General features: G+C 41.0%; 1 protein-coding gene across 2 annotated transcripts in view; it reads right to left on the reverse strand.

Moving 5' to 3' along the window:
• Window positions 1-20,081, reverse strand: part of LRRC28 (leucine rich repeat containing 28) — a 161,978-nt gene that overhangs the window by 37,944 nt on the left and 103,953 nt on the right. For both annotated transcript variants that reach the window (XM_044232010.1, XM_044232009.1), the window contains one exon: window positions 5,689-5,791. In XM_044232010.1, coding sequence (XP_044087945.1) covers window positions 5,689-5,791 — 103 coding nt within the window. The remainder of the gene's footprint in view (window positions 1-5,688; window positions 5,792-20,081) is intronic.

A 20,081-nucleotide genomic window follows, 5' to 3' on the forward strand; every position in this document is an offset into this window, starting at 1 on the left:
CTGGAAGAAGTAGTTACGAAATGGATTGCTAGCAAGGCGGGATGGGAGCCCCATATATGCCCCTGTTCACAATGAAATGAAACCATGATTAGCTGGCAATTGTTAAGCCTTGCTATCTTTGACTTCCAACACGGTAGTTTTTATGACTTTAGATTAAATGCTGGGGCGGTTCCCAAAAAAACTACAGCTGAACCCTTAAGTGAGTTAGGAAAATGAGTTTAAATCTGTTACAAATGTTAGTACTTTGGGCTTAGTTATGCAGAATAATTTATAGCAATTATCACACAATTCTCTTTCAGCTCACTGTTTGCAGAGCTGCCATTCAACATTGAACCCTAAAAGCAAAGTGAACAGTGAGTGACATGATTTGCCACTAAGACTGTGCTCCAGAACATGTGTGTGATTTAGCACATTAACTCGTGTGCATTTTCACACTACCCATTTTACCTAACAGCATGGAAAAAGAATTAAGTTCTCTTACTGAAAACACCCAAATAACTATCTTTTAATTCTTCAGAAAGCACACGAAGTCATCTGTGCGTTTATTACTGCGGAAACTGCCACTAGACCTTACCCTCCCTTTGAACAAAAAAAGTTTGTTTTTTTTGTTTGTTTTCTTTTTTTTTTTCCCAGCTTAAATTACAGGAAAAGAAATGGGAAAAGTGGACAAGAAGAAGGGAAGACACTATGCCACCCAGAGCGGATGGCCTTGGTCTGGGTGAAGAGTCTGCCACCTTGGCAGGGCCTCATTTAAGGCTTACTTCTGTTCTGGCTGAGAACGCATTTACTGTGCTTTCGTTCTTAAAAAGTATTTTTGCTGGCTGCTAGGATGACTGTTTTTTGTTTGTTTATTTGTTTGTTTAGCATGTTAAAAATGTTGTTCCACTGTTTTCCGGCCTTCATAGTCTCTGATGAGAAGGTAAAAGTCTTTTGTACATAATTTGTCATTTTTCTCTGGTTGCTTTCTCTGGTTTCTTTTTATCTTTGGTTTTCAGCAGCTTTGCCTAGGCATCGTTTTCTTTTTAATTTATACTGCTTAGGGTTTGCTGAGCTCCTTGAAAATGTAAAAAGTCTTTCATCATATTTGAGAAATTTTCAGACATTTCTTCAAACATTTTTGCTGCATTTCTCTTAGGAAAGAGAAAAATTAGGAAAAGTCTGTTCCTTCTGGGATACCAATTATACCACTATCAGGGTTTTTTCTATTGTCTGGCAGATCCCTAATGCTGGGTTTATGTTGGGTTTTTTTTTCCCCAATCTTTTTTTCTCTGTGTTCTTTACACTGAATCATTTCTAATTGATCTAAGCTCACTGACTTTCCCCCTGTTATACCCATTCAGCTGTTAAGCTCATCAAGAAAAGTTTTTATTTCAGATACTGTATTTCAACTCTAGAATTCCCATTTGTTTCTTTCCTATACTTTCTTTTTTTTTAATTTCCTGGACTTTTCATTCACTGCAAATGTATTTTTCTTTACTTCATTGCAAATAGTTGTTTTAAAATCCTCATCTGTCATTACCAAGAGTTTGGGTCCTCAGGTTGGTCTCTGCTGATTGTCTTTTTCCTTGAGAATGGGTCACATTATTTTTTTTATTATTCCTATGTCATGTAATTTTGGGATGTATCCTGGACATTGTGAAAGTTATGTTGTAAAGATGCTGGATTCTGTTACATTCCTCTAAAACTTAAAAGGAGTGTTAATATTTTTGTTTTAATAAACAATTACTTTGTTGGAATCGAACTGCACACTCTATCTCTTGGTTGATAGCTCAAGTCATACCTCGTATTTTCATCTGTTACCACACTGCCCCACAGGTACGGTTCAGGTTCAGGTATCTAATATTGCTTGTTATCAGATGGGGGGGCAGCCCCCACATAAAGATAGACTGTGATATATAGGCTATTTATTTATTTTATTTTTAAAATTTTATTTACTTATTTGGCGGGGAGGAGAGCAGAGGGAGGAGAGAATCTTGAACAGCTTCTGTGCTGAGTGCTGAGCCCAAGATCATGACCTCAGCCAAGCCAAGAGTCTAATGTTCAACCAACTGAGTTGCCCAGGTGCCCCAAGGGTATTTTCTCAGAGTGCTGGTTTAACTCAGAACTCAGAATACATTTCTCATATAAACAACTCTGTTACCTTAATTGGTTATATTAACAAACCATTTAATCAGTCATTTAACCAACTTGTACCAAATCCAGCTGTAATTGCTTATTTACATAAGAAAAAGCAAAGCAATGGTTCTGTTTTCTTTTCTGCATGTAATCTGAAAACTGAAAAAACAACTGGCATAGGGTCACTTTTAGCATCAAGTTCTCCCAGGTAAGTAAATGTGCCCATTACCATTCTCTAAAACTCTAACAGGAAGGACTTCTCTTCCTGGGTAAAATACAGAAGAACTAAAGACCTTTATTCCTATAGTAACAGTAAGAAAGACCCAGACCAAATAAAAATCATGCTTTTCCATGAAGCTGGCAAAGAGCTTTGGATGCAAGGAAGCTGGCACAGCCTGTCTCCAAGTGGTGCCCATGATCCTCCCCTCCTAGTAGCCCCTTTCTTAAGTGGCCTCCTCCTGCAATGGACAGGGCTGTCCTGTGTAATCGACAGGGTGTAACAACAGGAATGACAGTGTATAACTTCAAGGCTAGGTCATAAAAGACAGTCCCATGCTCTAAATTTCTATCATTCTACCTCTCTTAGGCTATTTATTTTTTGTATTAACAGTTACTTCTACATATTAGGATAAACATCTAAGTTATCTTTGTCTTTTCCCAAACTCTTAGCACAGTGCTGACTTGCTATTTAATGCTCAATAATTATATGACAAATAAGTGAATATATAATAAGGAGGGGCTAAGTTTACTTCCTTGAATATCCAAGATAAGTGTGTGAGACTTCTAAGGTTTCTTGAAACTGTACAACAATTGTTATTTGCTATATTTACAGTTCTATATCCGATTCTGCATTTTCCTTCCAAGATGCAAATTATACGTATAGCAGACGTTTCATATTGTGCCACAGCCTCTAAAGCTCTGTTTACTTTGTTCTGTTGTTCTAATTCTCTTCGACTCCCCATCAGAAGATGTAGTTGTTTCAGAGATGGTACAAGACAGCAGAAGCTAGTGTGTTCTTATATTCCAGGCCTACATCTAAGAAGGTATATTCCAGGCCAACATCTAAGAAGGAAGATGTGAGAACCAAGTACGTTGATCCTTAGGGTCTCAGTTTAAATTTCACCTCCTTAAAGAGAATTAGCACCAAGTTTGATCAATTACTTATTGTTTATTTGGAGTCCTGGCTAGATTACATGGTCCACAAGGCCAGGTACTTAGACTTACTCATCACCATATGGCCCATTATCTAACATAGTGACCAGAGTAGCTGCTCAATAAACATTCACTGAATGGACTCAGTGAACGAAGATCCTTGCTCAGAATCAAGAAGTGCACTTTCTAGGCCTCAGTACCCTTTTGCTCTTTATATTAGGTTTATCTCAGAATCTTGTTCTACCCCTGGCCCTTCCTTCTCCCAAGGCAGCCCCACTTTGAGTTGGAATAGGGAAGTCCCTCTGCATATATTCAATGAGAGAGATAAAGGAGATCAAAGAAGGAGGACCCTTAATTATGTTGGCAGGCTTTGGTAGCCACCATCTCTTAGAATTCAGAGTACGGGGCGCCTGGGTGGCTCAGTGGGTTAAGCCTCTGCCTTCGGCTCAGGTCATGATCTCAGGGTCCTGGGATCGAGTCCCACATTAGGCTCTCTGCTTGGCAGGGAGCCTGCTTCCTCCATTCTCTCTCTCTCTTTCTGCCTTTCTGCCTACTTATGATCTCTCTCTGTTGAATAAATAAATAAAATCTTAAAAAAAAAAAGGATTCAGAGTACGTTTTCCCATATAATTCATATAATTTCAGGGGTGCAAAATGGATTAAATGACCTTTTAATGCACTGGCCAGGAATATAACCAGCAAAATTGCTTCTAGAGAGAAGTACATCCTGACTTAAACCAACAGACTAAAAATGCCTTTTGGATCACAGTTCATTTGGAAGTGGGGCTGCCTCTATTCCCAAAACTACTAATATCACAAAACCAATTATTTGATACTATCCTTTGAATAATTATTTTTCTTATTACTACTTCCAAAGGAAGAAGCTATAATAAATTATAATAGTAAATGCAGACTACTAGCTAATAATTTTCATGTTTCATCCTACTTATTTTCTCAAAGAAAATTAATTATAAAATTCACTACTTCTGCTACCAGATACCAATCCAAGGATGAAAAAATGTTTCTCAGCATGTATAGAACTTTCTGGCAGTCAATCACATCCAAATCTATACGACAAAGTAGAAGGCTCTTTATCGTAAGTAAAAGCTATTCCTTAATTGTGCTGGAGACTCAAGTGCAGTCTCTGAAGGCTTAGATATGGGAAGAACTGCCTTCAGTCTTGGAGCTCGCTTGCATCATTCCGTATATCTTGGTGATGGACGGTATTTTATTTTCCACTTGGAAGAATTGGGCTGTATTACAGATCCTTTAAGAACTCATTAGGATTAATGACGGAGTAGTATCACAGCTGTCACATAATCAGCTGTCGAAAAATCACAGAGCTAAAAACCCCACTGCACGTTCTATTATCTCTGCTTCACAGAAGGTTCCGAAATACATCTCTAAAGTTGCATTTCGTCAGCCTATATGGGCACTTCGAAGCGTCATCGAAGGCTCTTCCAAGATAACAATGGTATCATTTTTCCTAAGGGAAGGCCACTACTCCAAGGAAGGCTTCTCTGGAGGAATCGCTGCTCAGGGCCCGTCCCCTGGAGCCAGGCCAACAGGGGAGTGGCTGTCCTCCATGCACAAGCTTAGTGTCAGCTCTCTTCCTGCCAGAACTACATATAGTAGGAGCCAGCTGATGCAGGGTGCTGGAATCACAAGGACAGAGTCAAATATGCTGGCTAAGTAGCCTTGAAGGTATCCCAAGTATCCTTTGGCTGTTTATGTGAGGAAAGGCAGACCAGTTAAAAGTGGGTTCTGGTAGTTGAGCTGCCCTGTATTAATCTCACACCACTCTGGGAAACACTTTAAGGTGATTCTGTCCCAATGTTACAGAAGGAGAATCTGAAACCTCCTTTCTAGAATCCTGTCTGGGAAGGAAAAATTATTGCTGCTCTGACAATAAAGGCCTATCATTTCCTTTGAACTGAAACATCTGTTGGTTGCTAGAATCATGATTCGTATTAAGAGACTATTTCAAATGTTGCATTCAAATGTTGACTATTTCAAATATTTCCAAACGGTCAAGTTCTAGATACTAGGGCTCTTCCTACAGTAGAACTGTCACTGTAGTGGAGAGCGAGAAAGGAAAGCTTTTCAGTTCACGCTGATTTCTCCAGTTTCAGTGACTGAGACTATGGAGCTTATACTGGTACACATGGATTCATTTTTGATTGGAAAATAATGAACAACTTGCTCACTAACTGTCTTTGACATAAAATACTATAAATTGCTTGTCCAATATTCTTAGCTTCTAAAGGTATTTGGTTTGACACAGTAAGACCAAAGACAGAACTGAACGGGGTGATCCAAAATGGTTCACCTATTTCCAAGTTACATCAGGACCAAACAATGAAATTGAAATGAATATGGCAAAGAGTTTAGCGATAGCATAAAACATGAAATCAGCCTTACCCACTGCACCCGATGACTTTATTGTACAGATAGGATGGTAAGCCTTTCAGGTGAATGTTGTTATCCACGTACACGTACTGTAGTTCTCGAGATCGACCTAGATCTGGATTAGAAAGAAAATAACTATAATTCCTAGAAATATGTACCAGTATAATGTGAAATATAAAATGTAATCTATGACATTAGGAAAAATCAAAATTTCTGTTCTCATAATTGTTATAGATTTAACCGAACTCTGAGTGTGAAACTCTATCACTTGGAATGTTAGATTCTGCATCAGAAAACGTGACCATAGAAAAATGACTTAGCCCACCCGGACCTTGATTTCTTGAACTGCGAAATGAGATAACTAGGAAGAGATTACGATGAGATTTCCTTTCCACCTAAAAATTCTGTGACCTTTTACAAACAATTGTAAATTAAGAATAAAGGTGGTTGTAGGTCTGCATTCAGTTTCATGTTCCTCCAATGGAAAAAAAAAAGTGATATGAACAAAGTCAGCAGGTCAGATGAGCCCTCCTTAGTTCCACCCCTGTATCACCTACTGTGTCTCACCTTCCCTGGGTGGAGAGGGGGAAGCAGACCTGAGGGGGTGCTGGGGAGCAGACCCTGACTGGGCTGAAGTCTCTAGAGCAAGGCCAATGTCAGAATGGAAAAACTGCCCTAGGCTATAGGGGGAGGAAGAAGCAAAGGGAACCCTAAATGCCACCTACGATGAGGTGGACAACACTTGCAGGCCAGTGAGTAAGCACTGGAAAGGGTATTGTTACAAAGAAAACCACTGGTCCAGAATGGAGTCGCTTCTGCCTTGAGAAACTTTTCCTTTCCTGCAGCTTGATGGAGCTCCTTTTGACCTGCGAGGTGGGAGGCTGTCCCATTATCACCTCATAAAGCCAATGAGATCTTCACATGTACTCAGCTGACTTTTTGCTATTTAACAGTATGTACCAGGAATGGGAAGAGGTAAGAGAGAGGGTACAGAGAGAAGGGTGTGCAATAGGAACAGGTGTGCCAGAAAGAGACAGATGCCAGATGTTTTCCAGGAGCAGCTGGGCAACGAGGGAGCAATGGCTGGAAGGAGGGGCTTGGTGAAGAGACCAGCACAGGGTACGGAAGGTGATCTCTGGCCAACATAGGCAGCAGAGACACTTCCGAGTGTTGAAGTCTCCCTTCCTGCCTTCCGTGTGCCCAAGAATGTTGGGGGGGTGTCTTTGTCTTCACTGCCATAGAACAGAGTCCTCAGCGGCCTTCCTAAACCCTCTACTCCCTGAAGCAAGAACACTATCTTTGAAGAATTTTCTGGAGTTTTGCTTGTGCCAATAGGCAATAGGCTGAAGGACATCTTTTCCATGCCACCTCCCCCCACTCCTTACCCCCAGACCTGCAGTTTGGGAAAGACAGAGGCCCAGATAGCTGAATTAGGAGGTTCTTAAGTGTATTTACATTTCCAAAGGAAACCCGTGTACCCATTAAGTAAGACTTTAAGGATAGAGATATGAATACAATATAATATAGATGGAGACAGGCAGGAAAAATTATATAAATCACTGCTCTAGGGAGGCCTGTAGAAAGTCTTATGGGTTCACAGATGGGTTCTGGACAATCGGTTCCAGAAAGGGGGTTGTGACAGAAGACTGAGGTGAGGAAGGGTTCCTTGTGGAAGAGGGTAGGGAAGGGGCCATATAGCCTCCTCCTTCCCACTGCTTGTCCTATCACAGTGATCCTGATAATCCATCCAGGCCTAGCACTGGAGCAAGATACAGAAAGAGGAACCAAAACTGGGAGTGCTGGGGGGCATCAAAAGGGGAAGTGGCAACTCTCAGGGAGAAAATGTAATTTTCGGGCTACTGGCTAGAAATGCCCCTCCCCAGTGTGGTGGCTTAACAGTATCTAACAAACAGAATAGGCAGAAATGGTGTGTGATTTCAGACAGTAAGCCACAGAAGGCATTGTGGCTTCCTCTTTACTCTCTGCCTTGGATCACTCATTCTGGAAGAAGATAACTTGCTGGTCATGAGGGCCCCCCCCGCAGATCTCTGAAGAGGAAATGGGGCCATCTTGGAAGCAGCGCCCCCACCACCGGGCCCCAAGGTCAAGCCTTCAGATTACTACAGTGCCAAGGCTATGTAAATATCCTGGTTCCTCCTCAAAATCTTGCATATTAATTTTAGCATCCACCAATGGATCTCGTTTGCAACAATTATTGTACAGTATTTATCTAACAATGATTTTCCATTACCATCTTTCTGTCTACATTTTTTTTTAAGATTTATTTATTTATTTGACAGAGAGAGAGAGAGAGAGAGATAGATCACAAGTAGGCAGAGAGGCAGGCAGAGAGAGAGGAGGAAGCAGGTACCCCACTGAGCAGAGATCCTGATGTGGGGCTTGATCCCAGGACACTGGGATCATGACCTGAGCTGAAGGGAGAGGCTTTAACCCACTGAGCCACCCAGGTACCCCTCTGTCTACACTTATTAATTGCCCTTCTGTAAGGAAGAGCCTTCCCTTCCTTCCCATTTATTTGACTTTTATATCAGAATGGATCCATGGGTATTTATTTTATCACAAGGTCTAAAAATCCAATACCATTAGGACTTATTTTATCAGTCAAAATGTTCCAGTTGGCAATTAGGAGCAGCTTGAGGTTGGCTCTAATGTTCTTCTAACAAGTTTTCATCCTTTTTTCAGCACTTCCTTACTTTCTGCCACAAGATGTTCCATACTCGGCTTGTGTTTTCCCTCCTCTAGCCCTGACATCAACTACTTTCTCCAAGGAGCCTTGATTCCTTTTCTTGGGGCGTAAGTGTTTACAAACCATGATCGGAGGGCCGTGTGTGCTCATTAGTATGGGAATGCCATTCCTTCTAGGAGCTCGTAGCAGACAGACCTATAAACATATGGAAGTGTATGAATCCACGTGTACACGTGTATGTCTACATCAGTATTCCCGGAGGCGTACCCTTGGCCTCAATCACTCGAAGTGGACTTGCTGGGTCAAAAGGCGGGCAGATTTTTGATGCTTCGCTCCTGAAGGATTCTACCAATCTGCTTCACCCCCAGCAATGTATGAAGGTACTGCCTTTCTCCCAGTCTAAGTTTTTAAAACATGTTATCCTATTTAAAAGTTTTTGTCATTCTGATAGGTGAGAAATGATATCTTGGCATTGTCTTCATTTGCATTTCTCTAATTATGAGTGTGAACATTTTCAAATATGTCTGAGGGCCATCTTTACATATTTTTTTTGGTGAATTGTCTGTTCCTAGCTTATGCGTCTGTTCTCTCACTTATTAGCCACGTGAGCAAAGCTTCAGTTTGCAAGGCGTTAAATGGCACTGTAGTGCCTCGCCTCTCAACCTTACCAGGTTGTTATGACAACTGAATGTGAATGTAATCTGTGAAAGTTAAATCACTACACAATATTTTTTGAGGCATCAGAATATATAGTACATGTAAATAATGTATAGTCTTACGTGTATAACATATCTGCTGGCATAACAGGCTAGAAATTTATAGGACATAGATGGAAAAAAATAGAGATAGAAATACCAGAATCCACTTGCACTGGAAAAGGCCTCAATATTACCCAAAGAATTTGTTTTCTAGATTTCTTCACTACTTCTCTGATGTGCCTACAAATCCTGTCATCACAAAGAGACCTCTGTACACTTGAAAGGCATACAGAAAACTGGAATTTTTCAAAAAATGAAAGTACATTGATAAAATGCAAAACGCTCTGGTTTCAGATTTGCCTTTCGGAGAGCCCCTACGGGACTTGAGGAAAGATTCTTGAGCTTATGCGGCAGTGAAGAGTGGAGGATATGAATTAATGGAGTAAGGAACAGTCTTGGAGTCCGACAACCTGGGTCTGAATCCGCATTCTTCTACTTATTAAATGGGTGTCCTCAGTTTCCCTAACCATATAAAGGAGAAAATAATGCTCTTTTGTTCTTCATAAAGATTTATTTGCTTATTTTAGAGAGAAAACACAAGTGGCAGGAAGGGAGAGGAGGAGAGGGAGAGTGGGGGAGAGAGAGAGAATCCCCAGCAAACTGTTGAGCATGAAGCCGGATGCAGGGCTCGATCCCATGACCCTGAGATGGTGACCCGAGCCAAACCCAAGAGCTGGACACCCAACTGACTGAGCCACCCAGGCGCCCCAATAATTCTATCTCTTGAGTTCGGTGAGAATTACTAACAAAGTTTCTAAATTATCAAGCAGAATCCTTGGCATACACCTTCTCCAATATATGGCAATTATTATTATTCTCATTATTAGTAGGTGACATATTTGGAAGTGTGGCCCTACAGCAGAAGGCCAATTAAGAAAGAATTCTCTTTGGCACATAGCAAACGGCACTAACACTTTTCTACAGTTTAATTGCATAGAAAAGAGTAGGAGCCAACAGCCTCTAGAGACAGGGATTCATCCCTTCGAGTCAAGGACACAAAAATGGGACATGACAGAGGAAGCACCTCTCCCCTCTAATATACACAAAAGAGCTTGTGCAAATGAAATGAGGCTACACGCAAGGATCATAATACAAAATTAAATAAAACCTTTACATTGGCTACTTCCTATATGGTTTTGTCTTTTTTCCTATCCTAGTGTTATAGGGGGAAAAAAATGAAGAGTCAATGATTTAAAAATGCTATTTGGTTTAGATCTTATCTTAGATTTTTCGATAGTCCAGAGAATTCTTTTCCTATCTCCTGACCACGTTGGGGAATGTCCTTTTTTACATATGCCCCTAATGGACTGAACTGTTTTTCACTGAAGCTGAAAGTTGTGATCAAATCCATCACACAGGAGTAAGTGTAACACCACAGTCATGAGTATTCAATAAAGACCCTTAACCTTTCCCCCTGATGCAATCTCGTCCAGAATAAGAAAGCAGTACCGACGTCACAGGCGTCAGAAGGCAGTCTGAATCCTGGCTTTCCACTTTCTAACTGACTCAGGACCTGAGGGGCAAATCCAATGCTCCTGGCCTGTTACCTCCTCCGCAAAACCAGACAGTAATACTTCTCTCACAGGCTTGTCAAGAAGCCTCAACGATGTATATATACAACACCAGAGGCATAATCACTGGTTCTCGATACATCTGGTCTTTTACCACTCTCCTCTGACTACAAGGAAAAATCACAAAACAGTGCAAGATCTTAAAGAGAAGTGGGCAACTTTTGCTCAGGCTGGCCCAGCACCGCCGACTCGCCAGGCCGCGACCCCTAAACACCTGGCAAGGTCACAGGCTGTCCTGGCAGAGCTGTGACAGCCCCATGAGAACATGCTCTCGGCCAAAGACTTTCTGCTCGCAAAACCCCAAGCACCATGGAATGGCATTTTATAATCATAATGAGGCTGAAATATAAGTATTTTCTGTCTTACTAAACTTTGAAATATTCCTTCTGTTCCTAAGAGAGAAATTTTTCACTTGATCATGAACTTTGGAAAAGACCATTCGCGTATTAGCTAACGAGCTGGTTTGTTTTCTTCTGTTAATTTTAATATACTCCAACCTTGCATTCAGTATACCAGGTAATACTATTTTTTAAGGTTCCTGTGCAAAAACTCTCAGTACATGAACTTTATAAAGCAAGGAAGCTGTCCATATGCATGCAGAGACGCTAAAGCAACAAAGAACTTTTTCATGTGGCTTTTAATAGTGCTGTACTGTGTCTAAAATGTTTCCCCTTTTTTCCAGACGCACAGATCAAAGTATTGTTAAGTAAGAAATTAGCAAAAGCTAGCAGTCCTGCACAAACTCCAATTCTTTTTTATTTTATTTTTTTCATCTTCAAGGCCCTGGCATATGCAGTGCACATGGCTAAAGAAGGAACAAAACGCTCCTGTGTAGCTAGGTTACTGTTCTTTTTTACTGTAAAAGCAAACACGGAATGACAGCAAGGGCCAGAACTTAATAGGTAGGATCTGTTTACTGCACGCTTACCAGTATGAAACTCATTTATTTTATCGGAAGGTGAATGATGTATCCTCTTCCACAAAATGATGGGGTAGCAGAAACTATACCATCAAAGCAATAGACCCATATAGGCTGTTTGGAAGACTCTGTCCATGTCATCTCAAGTATCAATCAGTCAGATATAGTACTTACTAGTCACGATTACATTTTTAATGTAATTATAAAATGTGGGTTTCTTCACAATGAATTCAGAGTAATTTACAGTGCCTTCCAAAATCATCTTAAAAACAAGTTAAAAAATTTACCTACATGGCTTTTACAAAGAGAACGTTGCAACTGCTTTTTCAGAAGAATGACTTTTAAAGTGTTAGTTTCTTTTTTAATTACTGAAGTACAGTTGACATACAGTGTTAGTTTCTTTAAACATATGCACACATACTCCGTTAAGTCTTTTACATAATCATATTCTTTCTGATCTACTCAACTTGCACAAAGATTTCACAGTGAATTATAATTTAATAAGATGCTTTCTACATAGATCATCGACAATTGTGAAAATAAATGGGTTTTAATGAATTTGAATGACTGAAGGCTTCTTTTGCTATTGGTTTAAATATTCAAGCATCAGCATCTCTAATTCTTTTTTTTTTCTTTTTTTCAGCACCTCTATTTGTGCTGCATAGTTCAAGTGACAAAGAAATTATTACAAGCAATGAGCCAGACACTGTGCTAGATGGTTGGGGTACGAAAGTGAAGACACACACAGTCCCAACCCTTTCTAACAGTCTAGCAAAACGATAAAAATAGCTCATGTTGACCCCATGCTTACATAGTACTTATGAGTGAGAGAGTATTTTAAATGGATCTCATTTAATTCTCACAATAATGCTATGAGTAGGAATTCATTTTACCCTATTCCTGAGACTTAGATAAATTAATTAGCCTTTCTAAGCCCAAGATCACACAGCAATTAAATGGCAGAGCCAGAATTTAAAAGCAGATGGCCTGGTTCACTGTGATGTTAGCTAGACAGCCTCCCCAAACACGTCATTTCCATATAAGCAGGGAACTCCCACATCATGTAGGAGGTGGTACTCCCCGGCATGGGGGTGGGGTACCAGAGGACAGCACTGTGCCCAAGCATCCAGGTATGACGTCAGGAGATACAACCAAGGAGACAGATGATGAACAAAAGAGCCCTTTGCTTCCTTTATTTTTTGATTTTCCCCCCCCCTCGCTTCCTTTAAAAGATCATATAAGTGGTGAGGGTAGTTCGGACTTAGAGATTTACAGCAGTAATTTCAAGAAATATCAAGAATTCCTTTAGAGAAGATCCCAGAGAAGGAGACTTCATGCTGACTGCCCAGCAGACTCAGGAATTACGACACCGAGTCTTCCAGCACTGAGGCCACCAGCTGGAGAGAATAATGTCTTCATTCTGCATCTCGAGCTGCTACCCAGCTGGACTTGTACCTGTTTTTTTTTTTTTCCCTGCCCCCCTAAACTGAAGAAGTTTACTGTAAACTATGACTGATAGAAATTCCAGATTTTTGCTTTAGAGTCCACTGACAACATCTTCCAGATTTCCCTGGGACTGCACATTCTTGTCACTATTTTTAAAACTCAGTTCCAAAATCAAAGTAACAAAAACTTTGCAGGCAAAGATTCTGCTCAAAGATCTAGACTTCCTACTACTTATTTTTTTAAAAATAAATTTTTAATTTCTTTAGAAAGATTTTTATTTATTAGAGAGAGAGAGAGAGAGAGAGGAGGGTCAGAGGGAGAAAAAGAATCTCCACTAAATAGGGAGCCCGATGCAGGACTCAATCCAGGGACTCTGGGATTGTGGCCTGAACCAAAGGCAGATGCTTAACTGACTGAACTCTCCAGGCACCCTCCTACTACTTATTTTTCTAAATTTCCTGTCTGTATTACTATATTTCCTATCTGGGGCACCTGGGTGGCTCAGTCGGTTAAGCATCTGCCTTTGGCTCAGGTCATGATCTCAGGGTCCTGGGATTGAGTCCCGCATCAGGCTCCTTGCTTAATGGAGGGCCTGCTTCTCTACCCAAGCCCCGCTTGTGTGTGCGCTCGCTCTCTCTCTCTCTCTCTCTCTCTCTCTCTCAAAAATAAATAAATAAAATCTCATATTTCCCAAGCTGTACATTATATCACTGTGTGTTATTTCTTTTAGTACCGTTATTCTGTGTTATTTCTTTTAGAAGACCGTGCCTCTTAATCTACCCTTCACCTACTGTGTCCATCACTCCACCCCCTGCACTCTGGCAACCCTAACTTTATTCTCTACAGCAATCTATGTTCTCTGTATTTACAAACAAAACTTATAGTTTATAAGTTTGTTAGACTGTTAGTTTGTCTTGCTTTTTAGATTCCACATATAAGTGAATTCATACAGTATTTGTCTTTCTCTGTCTGACTCACTTCACTTAGCATAATACCTTCTAGGTCTATCGATGTTATCACAAATAGCAAGATTCCCTCCTTTTTATGACTAAAACTCCACTGTCTGTATATCTTACATCTTCCCTGTCTATTCATCTATCAGTAGACACTTAGGTGGCTCTTGTGTTGTAGCTATTGTAAATAAAGTACATCATCTTTTTTAATTAGTTTTTTCTTTTTCTTTGGATAAGTACCTAGAGGTGGAATTGCGGGGTCATAATATACTTCTATTTTTCGTATTTTGAGGAGCCACTATACCACTTTCCAGAGTGGCTACACCAATGTACCTTCCCAGCAACAGTGCACAGGGTTTCTTCTTCTCCGCATCCTCGCCAACACTTGCTATTTCTTATTTTTTGGATATTAACCATTCTGACAGGTGCAAGGTGATATACCAAATTGTGGTTTTGATTTATATTTCCCTGATGATGAATGATTTATATTTCCCTGATGATGAATGATGTTAAGCATCTTTTCATATGTCTGTTGGCCATCTTGATGTCTTCTTCGGACAAATGTCTATTCAGGTCCTTTGAACATTTTTTAATCAGTTTGTTTATTTTTTGACATTGAGTTTTAGGAGTTCTTTATATATTTTGGATGTGAATCCTTATTAGGTATATCATTTGCAATATCTTCTCCCATTCAGTAGGTTGCTTTTTAATTTTTTTGCTGGTTTCCATCACGGTGCAAAAGCTTTTTAGTTTGATATAATTCCACTTGTTTATTTTTGCTCTTATCCTTGCCTGAGACAGATCCAAAAAAATCATGACTAAAACCAATGTCAAAGGGGTTAATTGCCTGTCTTCTTCTAGGTGTTTTATGCTGTTAGGTCTTATATCTAAGTCTTTAATCCATTCTGAGTTTAATTTCATATATGGTGTAATTAAGTGGTGCAGTTTCATTCTTTTGCATGTTGCTGTACAGTTTTCCTACAAAAATTCTTGAAGAGACTAGCTTTTCTTCACTGTATATTCTTGCCCACTTTGTTGGAAATTAACTGACCAGGTAAGTGTGGGTTAATTTCTGGGCTCTCTACTCTTCTACACATCTGTTTTTGAGCCTGTGCCATACTGTTTTGATGACTACAGCTTTGTAATATGGTTTGAAATCAGGGAGCATGACACTTCCAGCTTTGTTCTCTCTCTGGATTGCTTTGGCTGTCTGGGGTCTTTTGTGGTTCCATACAAATTTTAGGATTAGTTTTTATACTTCTATGAAAAATGCCATTGGTATTTTGATTGGAATTGTATTGAATCTGTAGGCTGCTTTGGGCAGTATGGACATTAGAACAATATCACATTTGTACCCCTTTAAAGAACGAGCAGCAGCTGTCTCTTGTTTTAAACTGGTATTTAAGAAAACAGGGCAGGGGCACCTGGGTGGCTCAGTGGTTTAAGTCTCTGCCTTCAGCTCAAGTCATGATCTCAAGGTCCTGGGATCGAGCCCCACGTCGGGCTCTCTGCTCAGCAGGGAGCCTGCTTCCCCCTTCTCTCTCTCTGCCTGCCTCTCTGCCTACTTGTGATCTCTCTCTATCAAATAAATAAATAAATAATCTATAAAAAAATCATTTAAAAAAAAAGAAAACAGGGCAAATCTTTTCATATGAATCACTTCCCCAGCCCCAAATCCTATTCCAAAACTTAGAGAAAAATATATTCTAGTGAACTTCTCTCTTCCACCACTAGCACAGTATAGACAGTGTCTGGCCCATACTACAGAAGCCCTATTAAATAATCATACTAACTTCCTAAGAAAACCTTAAGGCAACAGCAAAGACCCACTGCGATGAAAGAAAAACAAAGCAGAGGTATCATTAAGACAGTGGAAAAGGATTAGATGAGTAAGCAGCATGAAGACAAATAAACAATTTTTGTTATAAATACTTGCAAGAAGATAAGGTCCAAAAAAGAGCACTGAATATCCATTTTCATGAAGAAATAAAAGTCATAATAACTTTCCGGAAACAAGGTCTGCATGGACTTTAACAGAATAATTCTCTCTCACTTCTTCCCATTACTAGTTTTTGAGTCTTGTTATCAAACCTTTCTTTTCTCCTTTTTCATTACGCCTTTGATTAGAGATATCCCCAACCATCCCTACAGAACATGGAACAGAACACAATTTCAGTGGCATGTTTGGGTCTCTCCTTGGAAAGCAGTCATCATAACTTCTACTCAAACATAGGACTAATTCCAACCACCAGAACTTCTGGTCTATACTAGAACAAACTTTTTAAGCACTGGGACTTATTTAAGGCCACACAACTTTGCAAACAGTTCCCATTAAACAAAGACCTCAAGGCGGTAGCTCTTCAAACTGCAGATCAAATACATTCAGCAAAGTACAGTTTACATTAATCTCTGAGTTTGAGATCACAGGATTATTAGCTGGTTTCCATCTAGTTTCAGCTGGTTTGAAATTTACTAGTTTCACTGTGTCGACTTAAATACTTTCTCAAAAATAGGAAAGAGCGATTCTCTTCCTGAATTTCTAAGTCAGAGCACACGAGAACGAGAAGCAATAAAAAACCAAGTACAGTTAACAGATTTGTGTCTAATACGCCGTTTGCAATGAAAGAAGGGGCTGCTCCTGACTTGGCACAAACTATTTCATTTTTTTCTACCCAAGGTATCTAACCCCTATAGAGGAAAAAGCAACTACCAGTACTACAGAAAACTGGAGGGAGCTCCCATTATGGGATCAAAGGGCCGGTTTTACCTCCCTATCAAAGTCACGGTGTATAATCCACAGCAGCGATGGAATGGTCGCCTCACCCCCAAGCGCCAGTCTTCGGCACGTGGAGTAACTCTTCCAGAGGAAACAACACACTGTACTACCAGACTCTACAAGGACTGGCTCTAGGACTGGTTTAGAAACCCAAATGGTTTTCTATCAGCAGAAAGGTATTTTCCACTAAGTTTTCAGCTCACTACGTGCTAGTTTATGTACTAGAATATTCTATACATCTCATTGATCCTTGCCAAATGTTCTTGGTTAAGAATTCGCTCACTGTTTTTCTAACAGTCAAAAATTCCACCTGCTGGGGAGCCTGGGTGGCTCAGTCAGTTAAGTGCCTGCCTTCAAGATAGGCTGTGATCTCTGGGTCCTGGGATCGGGCCCTGCACTGGACTCCCTGCTCAGTGGCGAATCTGCTTCTCCCTCCCCCTTTAACCCTAACCGCCCTCTCTCAAATAAATAAATAAAAATCTTTAAAAAATTCTACCTGCTAATTTGGGGGCAACTTTTGTCTCCTCATTTTCTTAAACTACAGGAGTTATTGACATTGAGTTTAAATGACACAGTGCTTCCTGGGGGCCAACTAAAGGATGCTCCTCCATAGCCAATTTGTGCCTGGGCAACCTCACAGTACTTACATCTATTATTCATCACTAAATAAGTTGTGAACATTACTGAATAATCAGGCTTATTAACTATGCAAGAGAGACCAGGAACACCTGGTAAAAAAGCCTTAGAGGAAAAAAAACCAAACCAAAAACCTTTCCTTTGTATTTTCCTACACTTTCAGAAGCCCAGAGGTGAGTCACAACTCTGGGAGCTATTTAGTGTGAAGAACTATATTGAATCAGCAGCAAATACTCTCATTTCAAAACCTCTAGTAAATCTCATAGCATGAGGCTCAAGTGATTAGTTTCCCCGTCCTCTTCAGTGATGGTCACTGCTGTGGAGAAAGCTTCTGCTTGTAGACTAATCTGTCACTCAATTATCATGGTATCATTAGAATAGGAGCATCCTTCTTTCTTGATGCAACTCTTCATCTTAAAAAGAATGTCCTCAAAGAGCGTTGTGGTTTACCTAGTCTTACTCATTACTTAAGCCATCCCACATATACCTTCTGCAGTTGTTTTCTGAGGATGCTAAAATAGGACATTCTTTTAAGAAGTCCCATAAAAACTTGTTTTTCTTCTAAGCCACCTTTCTGTGGCAGGCAACTGAGTTTAGCAAGTAACTCCCCAAAACAGGATTCCCACCTCCAATCCTAGACAGTGATATAATAGCATCCATTTCATAAACTTTCAAGCTCCTGTACTGTGTTCACAGAATCACACTGAAACAGAAGAGGTTTCTATATGAACACTTTAGTTGTGTGTTTGTGTGTGTGTGTGTGTGTGTGTGTGTATACACACTATCTCCTAACTACAATCTCCTAACTGCAATGAAAGAAGGGGCTGCTCCCGACTTGGCATAAACTGTTTCTTTTTTTTCTACACAAAGTATCTTGTGTGTAAAGGTATCTTGTGTGTAAAGAGACATCCCTATTTGCTAGCTTTCCAAGAACAGTTCGGTTGTTGAGGAAAGGCAGTGCCCGCCCCCGGATGCTCCGTCTGACTCCGTCCGCCGTGGTTCGCAGCATTAGACAGCCTGTGTTTATCAGAACGGAGTTCAAAGAAAGCGTTCAAGTGCACAAACTCTGTGGCGAGACAGCGATGGATGTAATTCCTTTTCTCCAAAAGACCTAGTAGAATTCCTTTCCAAAGCCACCTTCGTGGTATTAAAAAACAAAAGAGAAAAACAAAAGTCCCACAAAACCCAAAAACAAAGTGGAGAAGATCGCTGATAGTTCTGTCAGATTCACTTTGGTCATCTTCACAGATTATCCTGTCTCCAGTCTCCCGAAGCCCTCTTTGGCTGTCTCATGGTGGTGCCACTCTCTGGCGGTCACTCTCACTCCTTTACAAAGGTTCACCCTATATAACAGGGGACAAAGGCCACCGATGCTTGTATCTGCTTCCTAATCCTAGGCTCCTGCTGTCCTCAAAGAATCAGTCTTGAGGCCTGGGCGGAGCACTGCTTCAGGCAGCCTGTTCCTTCCTAAGCGGATAATTTCTACCTCCTCCTCTTGCTTGTACATCTTTCTCTGGTAAAATCAAACCTTATCCACAGGCCTAAGTCCTGCCAGGGCCATGAGCCTTGGGAGCCGGGATGGCACCCAGGAGTGTGAAACTGCTTGTCTCCTGGGTGTCCGTGGCCCCAGGCTGGAGAGCTGCGGTCACCTTGACTTCTGTGAGGGACCCTCCTCAGAGCTCAGGGCAGATCCTTCTTCCTCACGTGATCTTTGACACCATATCGACCAGTTCACAAAGAAAACCTCTCTGAACACAGAAGGCAAGGTTTTGGCATGACCAGACATCTAGAGACAGAGCAGTCGGCAAGGCAGCACTCAGCACTGAACCTGAGTGCTGAAGAAGAGATGCCCGTTCCTCGCCCACACCAGCGCTTACCACAGGGCACAAAGAAGATGCCCCAGCAAATAAGTACCTGAGACGCCAAAGCAGAAGAGCAGCTAGGCAATGTGTAATGGACTGTCCCTTTGACCCAACGATCCATCCCTTCTATGACCTTGCACCAGGCACTGCCATTTTTGCAATATGCTGCTGGACACATTCAGCATACCATACAAAGCAAACCTAAAGTGGTCAAGTTCCTATTGGGATGGCTTCTCTCTTCTCCCAACATCACTGTCACCCCCCCCTCCACAACAGGCTTGGCTATGTCATTGCTACAATGATAGGTCATAAGAGTAGCAAATGACCAGGGTAATAAGGAGCGATGGCTGGATGAAAATAGTGAGGTAGGGAGAAGAGGTAAGATGAAGGGGTTGGAGCCCAGCTGGGCTTGAGAAAGGACCTACAGGCTAAAGATTGGTAAACAAGATTCATTTAGTTTAGAAAGTTTGATTATAGGGGCGCCTGCGTGGCTCAGTGGGTTAAGCCTCTGCCTTTGGCTCAGGTCATGATCTCAGGATCCTGGGATCGAGCCCCATATCAGGCTCTCTCCTTAGCAGGGATCCTGCTCCCCCTGCCCCACCTCTGCCTGCCTCTCTGCCTACTTGTGATCTCTCTCTCTCTCTGTCAAGTAGGTAAAGTCTCTGAAAAAAAAGTTTGATTATATGTGGGATTCTTGGCAGAACCTGGGCTCTAGAGCCCTAGAGCTAGATAGCATTCTGGTTTAAGTGTACCTTTGGTATCGGACATGAGAACAGA

This window comes from Neovison vison, chromosome 13, assembly GCF_020171115.1.
Source record: "Neovison vison isolate M4711 chromosome 13, ASM_NN_V1, whole genome shotgun sequence".
In the NCBI taxonomy this organism is placed as follows: domain Eukaryota; kingdom Metazoa; phylum Chordata; class Mammalia; order Carnivora; family Mustelidae; genus Neogale; species Neogale vison.